The 23,436-nt window shown below is 42.9% G+C and overlaps 1 protein-coding gene across 1 annotated transcript in view; it reads left to right on the forward strand.

The window, feature by feature from the left end:
* The window catches only part of THEM4 (thioesterase superfamily member 4), a 38,301-nt gene extending 30,523 nt beyond the window's left edge, over positions 1-7,778 (forward strand). Inside the window, exons 5-6 of the mRNA XM_080800445.1 lie at positions 2,858-2,982; positions 7,199-7,778. Of these exons, the coding sequence (XP_080656571.1) occupies positions 2,858-2,982; positions 7,199-7,239 (166 nt within the window). The 3' untranslated portion in view covers positions 7,240-7,778. The remainder of the gene's footprint in view (positions 1-2,857; positions 2,983-7,198) is intronic.
* Positions 7,779-23,436: the final 15,658 nt, after the last annotated feature.

Below are 23,436 nucleotides of genomic sequence, written 5' to 3' on the forward strand. Positions count from 1 at the left end.
ATACAACATTTTCTCTTTTTGTAACTGGATTATTTTATTTAGTGAAATGTCCTCATGTTTTGTCCATATTGTAGCATGTAACAGGATTTTTTCTTTTTCTTTCTTTCTTTTTTTTCCTTAAAGATCGATATATGTATTTTAGAGAGTGAGAGCAGGTGGGAGAGGTACAGGTACACAGAGAAAGGGAGAGGAAGAGAATCTCAAGCACACTCCCCGCTGAGTGCCAAGCCAAGTGCAGGGCTTGATCTCACAACCCTGAGATCATGACCTGAGCTGAAATCAGGAGTTGGAGACTTAACTAAGCCTCAGGCATCCCAGGATTTTTTTTTTTCTTTTTTAAGGCTGAATAATATGCCAGCATGTATATATCACATTTTGTTTATTCATTCATCCATCATTGGATAGTTGGGGTGTTGTCACTGCTGACCTGTTACAAATAATGCTGTAATGAACATGAATATGCAAATATCTCAGTGAAATCTTGCTTTTAGTTCTTTTGAGTAAGTACCAAACAGTGAGTAGAATTGCTAGATTACATGGTAGCTCTATTTTTAATTTTTTGAGGAACCACTGTACAAGTTTTCCATAGCAGCTGCATCATTTTACATTCCCATCAGCAGCCTATCTTTTTGCTAGCCTGTGTTATCTTGGATTTTTTGTTTTTGCTTTTGTTGGATAGTAGCCATCCTAATGGTATGAGGTGATACATCATTGTGCTTTGATTTGCATTTTTTTTAAAGATTTTATTTGTTTGAGAGAGCACGAGTAGGGGGTGCAGGCAGAGGGAAAGGGAGAAGCAGACTCCCCGCTGAGCAGGGAGCCTGATGCAGGACTTGGTCCCAGGAACTTGACCTGGGAAGGCAGACGCTTAACCATCTGAGCCACCTGGGCACCGTCCATTGAGTGGTCTTAATGCTCTTAATGAAAATCATTAGACCAAGATGAGAGGGTTTATTTCTGGGTTCTCTGTTCTGATTTCATTGGTCTGTATGTCTGTCTTCATGCCAGTACCACACTGTTTTTATTATTACAGCTTTGTAATATGTTTTGAAATCCGGAAGTGTGAGACTTGGAGCTTGCTTCCCCACCCCTCAACACTGTTTTTGCCATTCAGGGTCTCGTGAGAATCCTGTGACTTTTAGGATGGATTGTTCTTTTTCTGCAAAAAATTATGCTACTGGTATTTTCTAAGATTGCATTGAATATGTAAATTGGCTTGCATACTACTGACATCTTACTAGTATTTTCTTCCAGTCCATGAACACAGATATTTTTTCCATTTATTTGTGTCTTTAATTTCTTTTAACAGGGCTTTGTAGTTTGCAGTGTACACGTTTTTTTGCCTCCTTGGTTATGTTTATTCCTAAGTATTTTATTTTTCTGTTATTTTAAATATAATTATTTTCTTGATTTTCTTTTCTGATTGTTCATTGTTAATATATAGAAGTGGAATTGTTGAATAGAAGTGACAGAAGTAGGCATCCTTGTTGTGTTTCTGATCTAGGAGGAAAAGCTTTCAGTCTTTCTTCATGGAGTATGATGTTAGCTGAGGGCTTTTCTTACATGGTTTTTATTATGTTGAGGTAGTTTCCTTTATTCCTAGTTGTATTTGAGATTTTTAACTCCTCACCCAAACTGTCATCATACCTTCTCTTATGTAATCCTGTGTCTTACCAACAACCTCTGTATCATTTGAATGAATCAAATGAAAATTAGAATAAATTTGTTAAAATCTACCAAAAAACAAAATGTGATTTTGATAGCAGTTGCCTTAACTTAAAAATTAACTTGGGAAAAATGGTCATCTTTACATATAGTCAGTGGTTTTTTACATTGACTTTATTTTATACATTTATATATATACATTTTACCATACATTTATACTTAAATATATTTATACAGTGTATATTTTTTATACATTGACATTAAACAAATAGTTTTATACTATTTATACTATAAAATTAGATCCTAGGGATGGTTTTTCTACATGATAAAGAATATATTTAAATATGTTTAAAGTAATAAAAGTGGAATTTGGTTGTTCTATCAGGAGGTTCAGGAAAAGCTAATGGGAGCAAAACCAGGGCAGAGGTAGTCACTTGGGATGACTTCCCTTCCACCTGGAGTAGTTCCTTTCCGTGGTGGCACTGTAGGAGCAGAGACCCCATCCTGCTCCATGTTACATTTCTGCCAAATAACACTTCACCTTTGAAAAGGTACCTCTTTCATCATGGCACTCTGTCTCCAGGATTCCCAAAGGCCACTGTAGCCACTGGTCATGTGTAGCTATTTAAAATGAAATATAAATTTATTAAATTTAAAGATTCAGTTTCTAACTCACAGCAGCCCCTCTTGGGTATTCATTGTAAGGTGGCTACTGTAGTGGACAGCTCAGAGGTGGGACATTTCTGTTACTATAGAAAGTTCTCTTGGATGGCCCTAGCTTAGTACATTAAGCTATTACCTGCAGTTTGTTGTTATTGGGTGTCTTTCTAGTGACAGTCACTCTAAAGGGGATTGGGTGAGAAATTTGGATTATAATAGAAAATGAGACCTCCCATGGCCCTGTTTTTATTTCTTTAAAGGATTCCAGTACCCTTCAGAGTTTGTTCTGGGTCTTCAGATGGGACAGCCTGTGCCATTGAAAAGCTGGAATTCCTCGTGGTCTCTGAAGCTAACATCAAGGGCAGCCTGGGTTCAGCCCAGGGCAGGGGTGTCTGATCTGAGAAAGTTCTATCTGACACATGCTGATACCAGCTATCAGAGATTTCCAGCCCTTCACAAGCACTTGGTCATCTCAGTGTTACATAAATTTAATAAAAACAAATTTTGTCTCCTTTTTTTTTTTCTTCTGCAGGCCTATCCCCCTTTGTTCTGTTGTTGTGATAAATAGCCAGCTTGATAAAATTGAAGGAAGGAAACTGTTTGTTTCCTGTAATGTCCAAAGTGTGGATGAAAAGACCCTATACTCTGAGGCAACAAGTAAGAAACTGCTACTATGTCTTTTTTTGGTTTGGTTTCGTTTCTTGGGTTTTGTGTTTGGGGGACTTGGAAGTGGTTGGGTTTTGTTTTTGGTTTTGTTTTGCTTTGGCTTTATAACCCACAAATGCCCAGAAATTCTCAGTTCCCTATCATGTAAAAATATAAGTTAAAGGTATTCTTAAACACTGGTTGAGAGCTACTTGCCAAAATCTATTAAAACTACAAAGTCGGGACGCCTGGGTGGCTCAGTTGGTTGGGCGGCTGCCTTCGGCTCGGGTCATGATCCCAGCGTCCTGGGATCGAGTCCCACATCGGGCTCCTTGCTCCGCGGGGAGCCTGCTTCTCCCTCTGCCACTCTGTCTGCCTGTGCTCGCTCTCTCTCTGACAAATAAATAAAAATAAAATCTTTAAAAAAAAAAAAAAAAACTACAAAGTCATGGGGCACCTGAGTGGCTCAATCATTAAGCATCTACCTTCGGCTCAGGTCATGATCCCAGAGTCCTGGGTTCGAGCCCCATATGGGGCTCTCTGCTCAGTGGGAAGCCTGCTTCTCCTTCTCCCATTCCCTGTGCTTGTGTTCCCTCTCTCGCTGTGTTTCTTTCTGTCAAATAAATAAAATCTAAAAACAAAAAGCAAACACCCCTAGATTGTACTCTTTTTCACTTATTTCTAGGACTTTATCCCACAGGTGTACTAAAGTGTGCAAAATTACAATGTATATGTTGCTCTTTTGTCACAGTAATTGTGTTACTCTTGTAAAGTTATTTGGGAGAGCAAAAGATTGGCAGAACACAGATACCTGTCAGTAGGAGACTGGTGGAGCAACCATTTTTGTGTGTGCCACAAGAAATTTTGTGGAATGTTATGGTACCATAAATAATAAGGAAATTTTTTAGCTATGGGGCTATCTCATTAATATATATTGAATGAAAACCATAAGATAACAGGACTGTGAATGTGGTATCATTATCATTAATATAGAAAATGTAGAGACCCTTTGCATTCTCTTACCCTTTTCTTCCTCTTTCCCTTTTACTCCTTTCCTCCTTCCTGAATAATTTATTCCAAAAGCCATTAGGTAGAGTGGGCAGGATAGGCTTGGGATTGACCAAAGGCTGCAGCAAGGTATGGCTGTGGTGAGGTATGGCTATGATGGCTTAGCACCACGTTAGAGCCCGAGTGGAGTAAAGGGCAGGTGGCCCAGTGCAGGGTGTCAGAGCCTTGTGGGACGGTAACATCTATACAGGCTGGCTGCCAAGAGGGAAGCCAGGTACCTTACTGTCAGAGAAGGGATTTCCAGATACGGAAAGAGAAAACTAGAATGAACCCTGTGGTGTTGGTTGGAATTGAAGGTCTTGGACGTGAATGTTTTCCTAGTCTCTTGCTCTTAGAAATAACCGTGTGAGTAACTTCATATGTTGTCATTTTACACACATTTTGGCAAGTTAATCTCCAGTGGTGCCAGAGGAGACCATTCTTTGTACTAGTCTCACAATTTTCTGTCAGCTTGACATTTCAAAGTAAAAAGTGGGAGAGAGGGGGAAGTATTTGTATATTCTTGTGTTGCATAGACCTTCAGGAGTGCCACACAAACTTTGGTTTCCTCTGGGAGGAGGACCAGGTAGGTTGGAGGCCCTTGTGTGTAGCTTGTGGCATGATTATGTCAGTGGATTAGCAGGACAAGAGCTAGGTTTTGTGGCACCTAAAGCTTGCACAGTTTAAAGAATGCAGAATTGGGTACAAATGTGAGTCTTTATTTAAAAAGAGGAAAGAAACTGCAGCACTGCTGCTGCTGCTGCTGCTGCTGTCTGGACATGCAGTTCCCTTCCCTCTGCGGTCTCTCTAAGCTGTTCACCACAAGTGCTTCCAGATTGTATCCCTGAGCATTCATGGCCCCTGGAGTGACTGGGCCTTTGCAAGGGAGGAGCCCTTGAAGTCTTACATTCCGTAGCTTTAGCTGGTAGACGAGTTAATTTAGATATCCAGTGCTTTTTGTTTGTTTCTGTTCTGTCTTATTTTTTTTTATTTTTTTTTTAAGATTTTATTTATTTATTTGACAGAGAGATCACAAGTAGGCAGGGAGGCAGGCAGAGAGAGGGGGAAGCAGGCTCCCTGCTGAGTAGAGAGCCAGATGCACGCTTGATCCCGGGCTCCATCCCAGGGTCCCAGGATCATGACCTGAGCCGAAGGCAGAGGCCTTAACCCACTGAGCCACCCAGGCGCCCCTGTTCTGTTTTATTTTAATGGACCTCAGATGCCCACATTTGGCTTAATCAGAATCTTTGAGTTAGGACACAGTAGGCATCATTGATGTACAAAACAGTCATCTTTCATTTCTTTATTCACTAAAGTATTTTTCAGTTTAATAAGAAACACCCTGAAAACTTACCATCAGCCAAGAATCAGAATCTTACTATCATCTTCCTATCTAATTACTTTCCCATCTCATCCTCCTACTTTCCTGAGGTTTTTTAAGTATAATTAACATAAAATGTTAGGGGCGCCTGGCTGGCTCAGTCTTTAAGTGTCTGCCTTCAGCTCAGGTCATGATCCCAGGATTCTGGGATCGAGCCCTGATTTCGGGCTCCCTGCTCCGCAGGAAGCCTGTTCTCCCTTTCCCACTCTCCCTGCTTGTGTTCTCTCTCTGTCAAATAAATTTTTTTTAAAAAGTTACATTTGCTTATACCTAATTTTTTATTTTAATAAGTTTTATCAGAATATATGTGTGTACTTAAGGAATGTACAGTTTAGTTCTGAACTTTGTAAAAAGTTCACACTATATGTATTTTTCTGAGAGTTGATTGTCTTTTCATTCAGCTTCACATTACTGAAGTTCATTCTGTTGTTGGCGTGTAGTTTCCTCATTTTTGCTACTTAGTGATACTCCATTGTGTTATTATACTACAGTGGATTTATATCCTCTTCTGATGTTGGGCTTTGGATTCTTTTTTATTTTTATTTTACTTTATTTTTTTTTTAAAGAGAGGCAGGGGGAGTGGAAGGGGGCAGGGTGGGGGGAGAGAATCTTAAGCAGACTCTACACCTAGCCTGGGGCCTGATGTGGGCGTCAGTCTAATGACCCTGCGATCATGACCTAAGCATCGGATATCAAGAGTTGGTCGACTAACCGACTGAGCCACTCAGGTCTCCCATGGGCCTTGGACTCATGAATGTGCTGCTGTGAGCATTCTGGTGGTATACACGGGCAAGAGCTTGGCATATAGTTAGTAGAATTTCTGGGTTGTAGAGTATGGGAGTGTTCAGCTTCAGAGAGAAAACCAGCTTGTTTTCTAAAGCTGTTAATAAATTATACTCCCACCAGCATTATATGAGATTCTGTTGATCCCTGTCCTCTCTAGCATTTGATAAAGTCAGACTTCTGGACTTTTGCCAATGAAATGGTTGTAAAATGTTATTTTTGTGTGATCTTGATTTGCATTTTCCTAATCACCCATGGAGATGAGCGTTTCATCATACTATTTCTCTACTGTATTCGTTTCCCATTCTGTAAAGTTCCTATTTGTTCAGCCTCTTCTATTGTTTTTTTTTAACTTATTTATAGGAGTTCTTTCTATATTTTGTATTAAACTAGTGTTTTTGTTGGACATACAAGCCTTACCTTCCAGTATGTAAGTTTTCTTTTATTTGCTCTAAGGTATCTTTTTTATGAATGGAAATTTTTTTTCATGTTAATATAGTTGTGTTTATTAATTTTTTTCCTTTACAATTACTCCTTTTTGTGTCTTAATATTTATTCCCCCTCCCCACCCCCTGCCAAGTAGTAGCTGTTTGCAGAAATGATGGGTAAAAGAAGCAGGAATAAGATCCTGAATAATTTGAATCCATAGCAAATTTAAAGACTCCATTCCAGGCTGTGGTTTATATGTCCTGTCTCCCTAAAGCTTTCAGTATCAAAGGTTCCATATGGCTTAGTTGTAATTTCACCTCCTTTCACTTTCCTAACTCTCTCTAATGGAAGTGGTAATGAACCATGAAAATGACCAAGTGGGAGCGGATGGTTCCTGAAGGTGCTGTTGTATTGGGATAGTCAAAAGCTGACTCTTAATTTGGCTAAGAAAGGAGAGTAGGCCCAAAGAGGGAAGGTACAAATATGAGTGAAAATCCCTTTCCTTATGTATACGTTTCTACTCAGAGAAGTCCCATCCGACTGTAGTCAGCCAACTTATAATCACCTTCTGTTATTTTGTTTGTTTAGGCTTATTTGTAAAACTGGATCCTAAAAAAAGTTCGCCATAAAACTTTCTGGTGCATTTTGTACCAACCTGCACTGGGCTCTCCTTCCCTCCAGAAGAAGCTGATTACGTGCTTTTGAGGCCCCCAGGGGGTGAAGCCTGCTAATACTGATCTTCCTGAACAAATCTTCGGAATACAACTCCAGGAGCTGTTTGCACCTTCTAAACTCTTTTAACACAGAAGGACTCTCTGTGACAGTATCAGCAGTTCTTTGTGTCTCCTCAGAATAAGTTTATGGTTCTCCTAAATTTGAATGGGCTCCTTAAGGTTGCATAAGCATGGTGTTTGCCCCATTGCAGACTGAAGAAAATTCATATTGAAACTCTTACCACAAACTAGAAAATGCCAGAAAACCAAAGGAAGGTGTGTGTGTGTGTGTGTGTGTGTGAGAGAGAGAGAGAGAGGTAAATTACAAAGCTAGCTTTATTATATCCAAACAAATCTTTTTGGCCACAGTAGGAAGCACAACTAGTTCCTATAGGAATGAATGATACCTCAACTCTGAATCCTAGGGATTAAACAGCTGTACCATTTTTAATGTATGCTGTCCTGTTGTGTCTTACCAACAGCATAGTTGATCTTCACTGGAAGGAACCTGTATTTACTTCCCAGATATCTTCATCCATTCAGGCTGCTATAACAAAATACAGAACAAAATAACCAACGGAAATTTAATGTTCACTGCTCTTGAACCTAGAAAGTCAAGGATCAAACACCAGCACAGTCACCTGGTGAAGGCTAGCTTAACTGGCTTCACATCAGAGCTTCCATGATGAAGTATCACACGTTGGGTGATTTAAAACAACAGAGGAACTCATTGCCTCACAGTTCTGGAACCAGAAATACAAAATCAAGAGTTCTACAAATCCAAGCTCCCTCTCGAGGCGCTAGGGAAGGGATTGCTCAAGTCTCTCTCTTAGCTGCTGGTAGCCTCAGCCATTCCTTGGTTTGTAGATGCATCACTCCTGCCTTCCCATCATCTTCCCTCTGACCAAATTTCCCCTTTTTATAAGGCCACCAGTCATTGGTAGGGCCCACACTAATGACCTCGCTTTTTTTACCTTGATGAAGATCTCATTTCTGTGGCACCTGGGTGGTTCAATCAGTTAAGCATTTAACTCTTGGTCTCAGCTCAGGTCTTGATCTCAGGGTCATGAGTTCAAGCCCTGCACTGGGGTCATGGAGCCTACTTAAAAAAACACACAAACCCCATTTCCATATATTTTCTCATTATGAGGTAGGGGGATTAGGACTTCAGCATGCCTTTTGGGAGGACATGGTTCACCCCATAACAGAACCTTAAACAAAGATGAAAGATGAAAAAATGAATTGGGAGACTAATGTTCTAGGAAACCTATTCTACTTCTAATAGATCGAATAGAATCTACTGCAGACAATAGTTTGGGCTTCGGTTTCTTGCCTTTCTTTTTCCTTACGAAAGTTTAGGTTGAACCGCACAAAATAGCCATTTTCAAAGGTCAGAATGGTCAAATACAATTTCCTATGGCTCGACCTAATGACTTGGGGATAGCCTTGCGGTCCCGTACCCAGTCATCCTTGCACAGCTAAAAGATCAGCTGAACTCCTCCACTGCCAGAGTAGATTGACCCTGGGATGGCCAAGCCCAAAGAAGATTCCCATTCCTAGGGCCCACCTGCAGTTCCCAGGCTGCAAGAAAGGCCCCAGCAGAAGATAAGGGTCACAGTAAGGGTGAGGCTAACAGTTCCTCCTTCCTCAAAATCCTGGCAGAGCTTGGGGAGGTGCTTGGCCCGCATCTGTGCAGTTTGCATGTCTGGCAACAGCCTCCCTTCCAGATCTTCCATCTAATGACACTGGAGCCTGTGGGCTCTTGGTGCCGCTCTCATAACTTCTCATGGATAGTAGGCATGTGTAAAAATGTGAAGCTGAAGGAATGAGCCAACACTGCCATCTAGTTTCACTTAATTAGTGGAAAGGAGTTTAGACAGAGAAGGTACTTCAAAAATCTCATTTATTTGAACAGGCTTGCCAGACGGCTAAAGCATACCAGGCCGTCATCCAAGCTAAAAAGAACCTAACTGAAAGATTCCCAGAGGACCAGTTTTTTATTACATATTCCTTCCCATCCACATGTAAGGTTTTCGTCTCACTGTTTTGTTGGTGTGTGGGCTGCACTGTACTGTGGGTGTTCTGCCTGCACCTGCACAGGGTCAGCCGCAGGAAAGGCTTGGTAGCTGTTTACACAGGGCTTTCCCACAGCAAGGGCAAAATGGTTTCCCTGCTATGCAGCAGACTCTTCCTAGGCTTGACCAAGCTTGCCTTCTTACCTTCATCAGCTTGCATTTTTGATAAATCTGTAAGATGGAGGGCAGGTGGCTTAGGAGGGAGGTTTCTGAGAACTGGGCCAGCTCTGCTCAGTCACTAGCTTGCTGTGTAGCTGTTGCTGTGCAGGTATTCCTCTGTGCCCGTTTCCCTTCATTACTCTGGCCGGTAGGGAACAGTTTGAATAAAGATTGGGAACTGATGTGGGTCAGTGTTAAAATACTTTTGAACTATCAGGGCAAACATAATTAGGCAGCAGCCAGCTTTTTCTCTTAACCCCGGGTTTCTAAATGCCTAGAAAATAACAATAGATGGTCATGTACAGAAGTACATTGAAGGAATTAAAAAAAGAAATTAACTCTTTTTCTCTAGTGGAAAGGTGGAATGAAACATAAAAGGAAGTCAAGAAAAACCTATTGTTCTGTCTTAGGGTGCAGATGTCCTTCATGTTCTATGTTTCACTTCGCATTTCCTTCTCAAGATGCTGACCTATCACAGGGAGTCATGAGGCCAAATTACTATTTTATCTAATAACCAGCCATCATGGAACCCTAGGCACACATCTCTTTCCAGTGCCAACCATATAGCATTCTCTATGGTAGACACAAGAAAATCTCAAGTTTAAATCACTAAAGTCTTGGATTTTATGTTTCAGGAAGATTTAAAATTTCTTTTGGTAATACTCTTTGTCACTACTAAGATCAGCTCAGAATTAAAGAATTCGCTTATTTTTTGTCTTAGTTATGGATTTAAAATTAAGTGAACTGCAGACAAAGATAAGGGGGGAAAACCATAGGCCGATATCCTTTATGAATATAGATGCAAAAATTTTCAACAAAACACAAGCTAAATCCAACAGCACATTTATTTTTTAAAGATTTATTTATTTATTTTAGAGAGAGGAGGGGAAGGGCAGAGGGGGAGAGAGAATCTCCAGCGGACTCAGCTGAGCAGAGTCTGAATTGGGGCTCAATCCCAGGACCCTGAGATGACCTGAGCTGAAATCAAGAGCTGGACATCCAACCGACTGAGCCACCCAGGCCCACCTCCCCCAACAGCACATTCAGAAGATTAAACACCATGACCAAGTGGGATTTATCACAGAAATACAAGGGTAGTTCAAAAGAAAATAGTGTAATACACCATGTTAATAGAACAAAGGAATAAAACCACATGATCAATTGATGCAAAAAGGCACTTGACAAAATTCAATGCCCTATCATGAAACAAGAAAACTAGGAATACTTGCAGAACATAATAAAAGGGCATCTATGGAAAACCCACAGCCAGCATAATTGGTCAAAGACTGAAAGCTTCCCTGCGAAGATCAAGAACAAGATAAGGATTCAATAGGCAGCCATCAAAAAAAAGTGAAATCTTACTCTTTGCACTGATGTGGATGGAACTAGAGGGTATTATGCTAAGTGAAATAAGTCAATCAGAGACAATTACCTCACTGATACATGGAATTTTTTTTTTTTACTATATGGAATTAAAAAAAAAAAAGGATCATAGGGGAAAAGAGGAAGAAACAAGATGAAACTAGAGAGGGAGACAAACCAAAAGAGACTCTTAATCATAGGAAACAAACAGGGTTTCTGGAGGGGAGTGGGGGGATGGGGTAACTGGGTGATAGGCATTAAGGAGGGCGGGTGATGTAACAAGCACTGGATGCTACATAAGACTGATGAGTCAGACCTGTACCTCTGAAACCAGTAATATATGTTAATTAACTGAATTAATAAAAGATTTTTTTTTAGAAAGGATTTATAAGTTTATTACTGCTATTCAACATAGTATTGGAAGTCTTGGCAGAGCATTTGAGCAACAAAAAGAAAAAACACCCACATTGGAAAGAAGTAAAACTATTTACAGGTGACATAATTCCATATGTAGAGAATCCCAAAGAATCCACCAAAAAACTACAAGAGCTAATGAGTGAATTCAGCAAAGTTGCAGGGTACAAAGACTTCATAAAAATTAAGAACTTTTATCCATCAAAATTATCAGGAAAGTGAAAAGATGACCTACAGAATGGGAGAAGGGATTTGCAAATCATTTATATGATAATGGGTTTAGTATCCAGAATATAGAATTCTTACAACCTAACAAAAACCCAATTTAAAAATGAGCAAAAGGGGGCGCCTGGGTGGCTCAGTGGGTTGAGCCGCTGCCTTCAGCTCAGGTCATGATCTCAGGGTCCTGGGATCGAGCCCCGCATCGGGCTCCTTGCTCAGTGGGGATCCTGCTTCCTCCTCTCTCTCTGCCTGCCTCTCTGCCTGCTTGTGCTCTCTGTCTCTCTGTCAAATAAATAAATAAATAAAATCTTTAAAAAAAAAAAAAAAAAAACTTTAAAAAAATAAAATAAAATAAAAATGAGCAAAGGCAGGGGTGGGGTGGGGTGGTGGTGCCTGGATGGCTCTGTTGGTTAAGCAGCTGGCTCTTGATTTCAGCTCAGGTCTTGATCTTGGGGTCATGGGGTTGAGCCCTGCTTCCAGCTCACATTCAGCAGGGAGTCTTCTTGAGGATTCTTCCTCTCCCTCTGCTCCTACCCCCTGCTCACGCTCTCTCTAAAATAAATAAATCTTTAAAAATTTTTAAAAGGGTAAAGGATTTGAATAGACCTTTCTCCAAAGAAGAGAGAGAAAATGCCAGTCAGCATGTGAAAAGATGTTCAACATACTGGTTATTAAGGAAGTGCATATCAGAACCACAATGAAATACCACTTCACAGTCACTGAGATGGAGATATATATGTATATATACACACATATATATAGGTATTTTTTATGGAAATGAGTGTCAGCAAGAATGTGGAGAAATGAGAACTCTTCATACATTGCTGCTCATAATTATAAAATGGTGCGGCAACTAGAGAAAACAGTTTGGTGGTTCTTCAAAAGGCTAAACATAGAATTACCATGTAACTGAGCAATTCTAATCCAAGAAAAATGAAAACACACCCACACAGAAACCTGTACACAGATCTTCAGAGTAGCATTATTCATCCCAAATGCAGTGGAAGAGCGGATAAACAGATTGAGGTATATCCATACAGTGGAATATAGCCATAAAAAAGAATGAAATACTGAGACATACTACAACTTGAAGGAACCTCAAAAACATGCTAAATGAGGGGTGCCTGAATGGCTCCGTGGGTTAAAGCCTCTGCCCTCAGCTCAGGTCATAATCTCAGGGTCCTGGGATGGAGCCCGGCATCCGACTCTGCTCAGCAGGGAGCCTGCTTCCCCTTCCTCCTCTGCCTGCCTCTCTGCTTGTGATCTCTTGCTCTCTGTCAAAAAAATAAAATATTGTTTAAATGCTAAATGAAAAGTTAATATGCAGAACAGGAAAATCCACAGAGCCAAAGTAAGTTAGTGGTTGCCAGAGAATTGGGGAGGAGAGGACAGAGTGTGATTACTGATGAGGTGATGAAGAAATTTTAAAAACTAGAGAGAGGTGGTTGTACAACTGTGAATGTACTAAATACCCTGAGTCATACATTTTAAAATAGTTAATTTTATGCTACATGAATTTCACCTTGATTAAAACACACATGCACAAGGAGGTATCTCATCACACCACCAGGATGGCCATGTGTCTGTATCTTGTCTGTTTTAAGAAAGAAAAAGAAGTGTTGGAAAAGATGTGGAGAAATTGTAACCCTCATATGATGCAGGTGAATCTCTCTTTTCAATTCCTGTGGGTAAATACCTATAGGTGGAATTGCTGGTTCATATGGTAATTCTGTTGAGTTTCTTGAGGAACTGCCAAACTGTTTCCCATAATGGTTGCACCGTTTTACATCCCCACCAGCATCATGTCAGGGTTACAATTTTTCCACGTCTTTCCCAACACTTAGTTTTTTTCTTTCTTAAAAAAAAAAAAAAATCAGGGCACCTGGGTGGCTCAGTGGGTTAAAGCCTCTGCCTTCCACTCAGGTCATGATCCCAGTGTCCTGGGATCGAGCCCTGCATGAGGCTCTCTGCTCGGCGGGGAGCCTGCTTCCCCCCCCCCCCCCCGCCTGCCTCTCTGCCTACTTGTGATCTCTGTCTGTCAAATAAATAAATAGAATCTTTTTAAAAATAAATGAATCTGTATCTATATATTTATATATACATACACGCATGCATGTATGTATATATGGCCATCCCAGTTGATGTGAAGAGAAACCTCTTTGTGCATGTGTGTTTTAATCAAGATGAAAGTCACATAGCATAAAATTAACTTTTAAAATGTATGACTCAGGATGCCTGGGTGGCTCAGTCATTAAGCGTCTGCTCTCAGGTCAGGTCATGATCTCAGTGTCCTGGGATGGAGCCCTGCATCGGGCTCCCTGCTCCACGGGAAGCCTGCTTCTCCCTCTCCCATTTCCCACGCTTGTATTCCCTCTCTCTCTCTTTCTGTGTGAGTGTCAAATAAATGAAATCTTTAAAAAATAAAATAAAATAAAATGTATGACTCAGGGCATTTAGTACATTTCCAGTGTTGTACAACCACCACCTCTCCCTAGTTTCAAAATTTCATCACCCCAGAAGACAGCCCCATTAGTAGTCACACCCTGTTCTCTCCTCCCACATTCCCTGGCAACCCACAGGAATTAAGAAGAGAGACTCACCTGCAGCTCAGATTGCGATCCCAGGGTCCTGGGGTCAAGCCCCATGTCGGGCTCCCTGCTCAGCAGAGAGCCTGCTTCTCCCTCACCCTCTGCTGCTCCCCGCTGCTCATGCTTTCTCTCTCTCAAATAAATAAAATCTTTTTTTTTTAAGATCTTATTTATTTATTTGACAAAGATCACAAGTAGGCAGAGAGGCAGGCAGAGGGGGGAGGGGGAAGCAGGCTCCCCGCCAATCAGGGAGCCTGATGTGGGGCTCCATCCCAGGACCCTGAGACCATCACCTGAGCCAAAGGCAGAGGCTTTAACCCACTGAGCCACCCAGGTGCCCCTCAGATAAAATCTTAAAAAAAGAAAAGAGAGACTTAGATACTTGGATGCCAGTGTTCATTACCATATTATTCATAGTGGCCAAAAGGTAGAAATAATCCGAGTGTCCATCAACAGACGGATGGATGAACAAATATGGAATATACATATAAAAGAATACTATTAGCCATTTTTATGGAAATTCTGACATGAATGAACCTTGAAAGCATTATGCTAAGTGAAATAAGCCAGATACCAAAGGACAAATATTGTGTGATTCCACTTGTATGAAATATCTAGAATAAGCAAATTTATTCACAAAGTAGATTACAGGTTACCAGAGGCTTGGGGGGAGCTGAGAATGAGGGGTTACTGCATAATGGATATGGTTTCTGTTCCAGGTGTTGAAAACTTTGGGAAATAGTTTTACATTTCATGTGCACAACATTATAAATGCAATTAATGCCTCTGAACTGTACACTTGAATATGGTTTAAATGGCTGATTCTGTATTATATATTTTTCCCACAACTTCTTGCATAAATGTTTTTATCTCTTTAAAGTTTTTATAAATTTTATTTTTTAAATTAAGTTTATTTAAATTCCAGTTAGTTAATGTACAGTGTAATATTTGTTTCAGGTGTAGAATTTAGTCACAACACCCAGTGCTCACGGCAACAAGTGCTATCCCTTTTTTTTTTTTTTTTTTAAGAGAAGGAAGTGGTGGGGAGGGGCAGAGGGAAAGGAAGAGAGAGACTCTTAAACAGACTCCATGCCTAGTGTGGAGTCTGACGAGGCTTGATCTCACAACGATTGTGACTTGAGCTGAAATCAAGAGTTAGATGCCTAACCAACCGAGCCACCCACGGACCCCTACAAGTGCCCTCCTAATCTATCACCCATTTAACCCATCCCCCCACCCAGGAGCACATTTATGATGAGCACTGAATAATGTATAAATTGTTGAATCAGTATATTGTACACCTGAAACTAATATAACACTGTATGTTAACTATACTACATCTTAATTCCACTCCCCTTGAGTGTGGGTGGGACTTAATAGCACGTCTAACAAATAGAAAGCTTACATCTTGGGGCACCTGGGTGGCACAATTGGTTGGGCATCTGCCTTCAGCTCAGGTTGTGATCCTGGGGTCCTGGAGTGGAGCCCCACATCAGGGCTTCCTGCTCAACTGGGGGTCTGCTTCTCCCTCGCCCTCGGCCCCTCCTCCCTGCTTGTGTATTCTTTCTCTGTAAAATAGATAAAAATCTTTAAAAGAAAAAAAAGCTTACATCTTTACATCTCAAATCCTCCCCCTCCCCATCCCTATCTCTCTCTTTCTCTCCCTCCCTCCCTTCCCCCTCCCCCCTTCCTTTTTCCCTCTCCCCATCCAATCTCTCTCTCCACCCCACCCACCAGGTTGACTGAAACCTCCTGAGAAATGGGACCACAACTACAGAGTTAACACACTTCCAAATTCTTCACCCTCTGAAATGATATGAGATAAATGTTATTTTGAGCTAAAATTTTAGGTAATTTGTAATGTGGCCGTAGACAATTGATAGAGAATTAGGTGAATAAATGCTAGTGGCACAGATGATCCCAAACTAGATAATGATAGGGGGAATATTTTATGAATTTTTAGAAAAATTTTTATGTAGCAAGTTTTCAGGTCTAATTAATAGACTGATATTAGGAGGAGTGAGTGATTTCCTGAGTGTACATTGTATTTATCTGTGATAAAGCCTGGGGGTGATGTTGATACAAAAATAGGGGTTAAGTCAAGAAATGGGTAGAAGATATGAACAGACATGCCTGCAAAGAAATACAAATGGCCAACAGACACATGAAAAAAAAATGCTCAAGGGGCACCTGGGTGGCTCAGTGGGTTAAAGCCTCTGCCTTCAGCTCGGGTCATGATCTCAGGGTCCTGGGATCGAGCCCCGCATCGGGCTCTCTGCTCAGCGCAGAGCCTGCTTCCTCCTCCTCTCTCTCTCTGCCTGCCTCTCCGCCTACTTGTGATCTCTGTCTGTCAAATAAATAAATAAAATCTTAAAAAAAAAATGCTCAAAATCACTTGGCATCAGGGAAATACAGATCAAAACCACAATGAGATACCAACTTACACCAGTCAGAATGGCTAAAATTAACAAGTCAGGAAACAACAGATATTGGCGAGGATGCAGAGAAAGGGGAACCCTCCTCCCCTCCCCCACTTGTGCTCTATCACACTCTCTCTCTGTTAAATAAATTAATTTTTTTTAATTTTTAAAAAAATAATGCATACCTCATGAGGATATGAGGCTTAAAGCAGCAAATCCATACACAGCATTTAGTATGATGCAGAGAAAGAGTTCAGTAAAAATGTGAATGAATTCCCAGTGAAGAAGTGATTTGAATAAGACACCCTTGCCCCTAAAAAGAAGACAAAACTTGTTGAAGTTTGGCTTCTGCTGGCTAGGGCTGGGTTCTGTGCTCATCTAAGGAGACGTTTACGTAGTAATTTATGGCTTCTGGCTGGTGGAAGAGCTTGGTAACTATAGGTCCTCTTATTGGTAGCTTCTCATCCGCCCAGGTTTCCTCAGAAGAGAAGTCTTCTGGTAGCCCACGATCTGTCAGCGTCTGTCAGGGTCTGTCAGTCAGGGTCTTTCAGGCTCTGTCAGTCAAGGTCTGTCAGGTTCTGTCACAGGGAAAGAAAGTCAGAGCCTACTCTTCAGAGTTTGACAGCCTAGCTTCACATCCCGACTGTGCCTTGGAGCAAGTTAGGTAATCTTAGTCCCTAGTTTTGATTGTAAGGGGAATTAAGTGAGTAAATGAATGTAAAATGCATGTTTGTTGTTACCGTCACTCTCCTCTTCGCCCACATTGGTTGGGAGCCATGTCAGCACACTACTGAGCCCACAGGATGCAGCAATGTGTGAAGTATTTAGAGTTTAAATGTTAAATAAGCATAGCTATAGTCCAGGAACCATATATATAGTCTCATATAACTTATATGAGATAAACTCAACCTACAATTAATGGAGAACTGCCTGGTGAGTTAATATAGCAAAACATGTTTTGAAGAGGATTAGCCATTTCTGGTTGACATGTCACCCCATTTCTGTCTCTACTAGTGGAAACTTGTCAGATTGGCAGAGGGACAAATGGAACCAAATCATCCTTCTTTCCACCCCCTCACAAACTCTTCCCCTTCAGCTATTGACATTTGAAGCCCAGAGAGTCCGTGAGGAGGTAGGGAGATAATTGTGTAAAGATCCTGGGACCTTTCCAAGAGTCAAAGTGTTTTAATCATGTCTGGAGGTACCCAGGTCGGGGAGTAAGGTGTGGTGGGAGGCAGGAGGGCAGAAAGAGGCAGAAGTCATGGACAAGAGTTGGAGGGGGTATGAGATGGCTGGACTCTAGAGTTGCCTCCTTTCAGCCCTTTGGGTGCCAGAATCTGCAGACCCAGAAGTGGTCACATCCGGGCCCCCTGCTGAAGAACAGTGTCTATCTGTAATTTACCCTTAGAGCACAGTGGGAACCCAGGCTCAGCTGGCAGGAACACAAAGAGGTGAGCCTCACTCTGGGAAAACAACTTCTTGCCATCCCCCCCTTCAGAAAGCAGTGGTGGCTCTCACCATGAAAGCAAGATGTGCCTAGGTAACTCCTAGTAACCATGGAAGAAAGACAAGGTTGGTGGGGGGACATGTCTCAGTCACTACAGTGAACTAAGGGTCAACTGGAGAAATACAGAGCACCGCCACAGAGATAGACTCCCTCAGCATCCCTATGCCGTGTTTGCTATCCCTACCCCATGCTGTTAGAACTAGCATTAAACACTCTGACTAGTGTGTGCATAGTTATAAATGTGAAGGTCCCCAGCTAGCTCCCTGGGGAAAACTGTGGCCAGCCTTGAACTGTGGCAGTCCACCCACCCTTCTGTAAACCCTTTTCTGCCCTCAGCCTTATGCTTCCACAGCATGGCAATCTAGGCAAGGACAGAAAGGGAAAGGGGAGGAAAGGGACCCAAACCCGAGGGCTATCAATTTCAAGCTTGCAGCAATCTACACTGACCTTAAGAATCTTCTTTCTCGGGTGCCTGGGTGGCTCAGTGGGTTAAGCCTCTGCTTCAGCTCAGGTTATGATCTCAGGGTCCTGGGATCAAGGCCCACGTCGGGCTCTCTGCTCAGCAGGGAGCCTGCTTCCCCCTCTCTCTCTGCCTGCCTCTCTGCCTACTTGTGACCTCTCTGTCAAATAAATAAATAAATAAATCTTTAAAAAAATAAGAAAAGAAAAAAGAACCTTCTTTCTCAGGGTGCCTGGGTGACTCAGTCAGTTAAGCGTCTGCCTTCCGCTCAGGTCCTGATCCCAGGATCCTGGGATCGAGCCCTGCATCAGGCTCCCTGCTCAGCAGAGAGCCTGCTTCTCCCTCTCCCTCTGCCTGCCGCTAAGCCTATTTGTGCTCTCTCTCTGTGTCAAATAAAGAAATAAAATCTTAAAAAAAAAAAAAAAGGAATCTTCTTTCTCAGAACCTGTACAATAGATTTTTACAAGGCCTTTGCCCTCATTGGCTGACGGTGTCTTGAGTTGCCCCTGGGAGAAGCAGTGTTAGAGATGGTATGCACAGGATGTTTACAGAGGCTGTATCCTTGTGTGAATGAAACGAAGACAATTGGCCCATAGGGCTTCTCTGGAGTGGTTCAAGCCTACAACAGTCTAAGAATTATTTTTAAAAAAAGGGGGGGGATAGCTATTGCCTAAAATTACAAGTTTTCAGTCATTATGCAAACACATTATTGCCTTACCTCCTTTACTTCTTATCGTACCTGTGAGCAAACTGTGTGAGGTTAAGTAAATTTCCCAAAATCGCACAGCCACCTCATGAAGTAGGAACTCTTGATTGTTCCCATTTTACAGATGGGGAAGCTGAGGCAAACCTAGGATTTACATCTGTCGTTCTAACTCCAGATCTCAAGACTCCACCACCAGGATTTACTGTCCTCCTCTTGTTACAAACCCAGGCAAGTGTATAAGTATGATGCACAGAGATCCACAAGGAGGCAAAGGTGGAACAGACATTTCTTTTATCACTGATTTCAGGCCAGAATTTACAAACTTGAATTTTGAAAACTTTCTACTTTATAAAGAATGATACTCCAATCAAGAAATTGGTAAAGTTTTAATCATAAGGCAAATTTTGATAGTAGTATATCACTAGTGTCCATTTTAAGGGTCAAGGAGAAAACCCTCTGAAGTAAACAATACTAAGTAAAGTAAGTGTAAAGGGCTAGGGGTAAATGTTACAGAGTCATAGCTAATTGTCTCTGATTAGCTGAGTACATCGGCCCTGTCAGGAATACAAACAAAATGCTCTAAGTAAGGGGACGAGACTCAGGCTGTTGATTTCCTCTGAAGTAACTTTCTGTTCTCAGGAAAAATTAATCCGCCACCACAGGTAAGAATAAATGTGACAAAGGAAAGCAACTGGAAACAAGATTCAAGAATAATATCCACTTCACCCATATCTAAAATATGGGGGAATAAAAAAAGAGCTTCCAAGTCCTCTGTCCATTTGTGACATGCCCCACAAACATCCCCAAGTTTCAAAAGAGCCTACTCTAGAGTTAAAACCACTGGAACTGTAGCACTGTTACCCCTCCTCTTACTTTGTACATCATCCACTCTTGCCCAAACACCGAACCTGCAACCACTGGGAGAGAGGCTATCGGGTTGATCTCCCCGCTCTGTTTCGAAGGGGGCATCACAACAGGCCGCATAAAACAAGAGGGAAGCCGTGGCCTTCCTAAGTACCCCAGGCTCTGTCCCCAGCGTCACCTGGAAGACCACCCTGGAGTTCTCCTGTGCAGCCCCACTGCACACCCCCAGCCCCACTTCTCCCGGGAGCAGAGCCAGCCTGACCCAAGGCTGAGCCAGGCAGGCTCAGGGCTCTTGGAGAACTTTGCATTCGATTCAGAAAACAATTCTGATTCTAGGCGTTTGCTCTATGGCCTTGGGACCAGGTCATGGGAGGCTGGGAGTGGGCGGTGCTTCTTTCTTGGTGAAATGGTGAAGGGCACCCATGGGTCTTCGGGCCCAGCATGAAATAAAAACAAAGCGTTTGGCAAAACAAACAAAAACAAAAGACATTATGTTCTACATTTTATTTTGTTTTCAAATTACATTTCAAGCAAAGGTCATTTTTTTTCGTAAGCAATATCTCATGAGATATTTCCTAAGCAATTCCTCATGAGAGCACAGCTTCTAAACCATAAACCACTGTCAACCAGATCTCAATTCTCCAGCTACCAGCTTTGGTTTGTTCAGGAAAGAAATCCTCAGCTCTGCTAATAGGGAACAAACATAAGCAATTCAGTCCCTTGAACAAAAATGAGGTCACGAGACCACTCTCATATCCACCATTTTCTGCGTGACTAAAATCGGTACAAGAAAATAGACTGCAACCACAACTTTCATAGAACAGCTGAGAATCCCATGTGAGGGCAAATGTACTCTCAGCTTGAGTGAGAAAGAAGAGACACTGACCAAGCTTTCTCCCAGATTCCATTAGCGCATGGAACTCCAATCTCCCTGTGCTGGTGTTGGGGACATGCGTGTTACTGTCTATTCTGGAAAGATGTGGAGAGGTCGTCCATTCTATAGCATTTTCCAGAGTGGCACTGGAATAACGGGTCCCTTCAGGGTTGGCTCGTGATAGACTGTAGACCCATTCCAATGGGTGCGCAAAGAAAAAAAGAGCAGAATCAGAGCTGAGTGCCCCTTTAAAAGACAAACACCTACATGGAGAAGGAGGCGCCCCTCCCTCTAAGCCCTGCCCTATTGGGATTCCTACTGTGGAAGCCTTCAGGTCTCAAGCTTAGCTACAGGGAAGCCAGGTAGGGTACGGCTGGCTGTAGGTGACCAGAGGATGGGCAACATAGTAGTTGTTGAAGTTGCCATCACTGACGTAGGGAGCTGGCTGGTAGTAACATGTGACATTGGTGGCATTGGGGATGATGTTTTGTTCTGCCAGCACGTGTGAGGCCAGGAGGGAGATGGGGTTCAGGGTCTGCAGTGGTAGAAGACGAGCAGAGAGTCCAGGATGATCTGAGAAGAAGAGCAGAGAGTCGAGTTTGAGTCCACGTCAAACTCAAACTGGCACTGGATGGAGTCGAAAACTTCAGCTCTACGTTCCAGCCTTTCTTGCTGGAGGGGGAGATCAGGCTCCAGCGGTCCGTGTCCGTGCACACCTTCACCATCTTCTGCACATACGCCTCCTTCAGAGTGACCAGGCTGATTCTGAGCTTGTTCACGCCCTGGGCAGGAAGTTCAGAAGGGAGCTCAGCAGCACGTCCCTGACCAGCTGAAATTCGGCCTCTGTGGGAAGAGCAACGTGAAAGATCAGGTCCAGGTCTTTGCAGTCTGTGACCAGGACGTGGCCCGCCATTCAGCCGTTTAGCTGGACAACCTGCACTTTGATGCCCACCTCCTCCAGCCAGTCGTGTTGGGTGTCCCATGTGAGCATTTATTTTAGTGACAGGTTGTAGTAACTGCCCAGTGGCCAGAATCAGCTGGTGTGGAGAATGGACAGCAGCCTTTTTCGGACCCCATGGCCCCCATGCTCATGGCGAAGGCCGGGACACAAGGCAGGCTGCAGGGGCCCTGGCACAGAGGTGAGGACAGCAGCTCCCTCGGATGTGGTACCAACTGAGGCTGTGGACCTGGTCCTGTGGGTCCCTCTGATCCTGGCTTTTTGCAGGAACTGCAGTTCAGGAGGTGAATTGCACCCCATGTAGACACCCCTAGTAATGCTGTATTCCAGTAAAGTACCAAAGCAGGGATCTAAAACATGAGGATCTCCCAGCAAGGCTTTGGTTCTGGTGATCGCAACATTAGATCTTTTTGAGTTGGATAAGAAACCCAAAAAATATCTATAATCTTCAAATCTGTTTTCATTTGACAATAACGTAGAGATGAGGATAGCCAAATATTCCTGCTCTTTTATTTTTTTCTACCTGCTTCCATTAGGGAGTGATCACACCAATGTCACTTGCAGACACCTGGCCAGAGATGCCCCTGGCCAGAAGGCAGCCACAACGTATGGCCCGTGATGGGCTCCCCTCCCTTCACGGACTTCACTGCCCCTCACGCCATGAAAGATGAGGGGGAAGCCTTTCTTTGGTAATTTCTCCCAGTCCAGCAGGTGAGTATGTGTGTGCATGTGTGAGTGTGTGTAGCCATGCATAATATGTTTGTAAGTGAGTACATGTGCCCATGTGTGGCTGTATGTGCATGCATGTGAGTGTGTATGCACTGAGACGGCGGGGACTCAGGCTGCTGGACTGAAGGTAGGAGAGAGGAGTAAAGCCCTGGGCTTCACGGTGGCCAGGAGCCAGGCCAGCTCAGCCTCGCAGGGGACACCAACGGAGGGAGCAAGGCTTTCCTGATACCAGGGAGCGGCTGCAACACTGTTCTCTGCTGACAGGACCACCAAGGCTCAGTGCTGATGCCGTGTGCCCAGTGCCCAGCCGTGGTCAGGAGAGCCGCCCTCTGAGGAGGCCACATCCTCCGAGCTCCCCTGCCCCACCAAGCCAGGAGCCCCGGCCTCAGGAAGGGACCTCCCTATGGGTTCTTTGTCTTCGTAGAACCCAAGGCAGAGCCCCAGCCAGGCACTCCCGGGAAGCCTGGCTTTGAGGAGGGAATCCAAGGTTAGGCTGGTTTAATATCAAACTTAATCTTTACCTGCCACTCAAAGAATGGAATAGTTCTTCTTATCTCCCAGAGCTGGTGGGAAATAGTGCCCTACAACACCTAAGAAAAGGAAGACCTGTTCTGGGTTGGGTTTTTTTTTTTTTTTTTTTCCCCAGATGCTAATCATTCAGGGTTTATGGGCTCTGGGAACTCTATGGGAAGAATTTGGAGAAGTAAGTGGGCCTCCTACATGGGGACTAAGTGGAGGTCTGAGGACTGGCTGGAGAGAAGGGGAGGTGGAGACG

The sequence above is a fragment of the Martes martes genome (assembly GCF_963455335.1).
Source record: "Martes martes genome assembly, chromosome: 4".
Classification (NCBI taxonomy): domain Eukaryota; kingdom Metazoa; phylum Chordata; class Mammalia; order Carnivora; family Mustelidae; genus Martes; species Martes martes.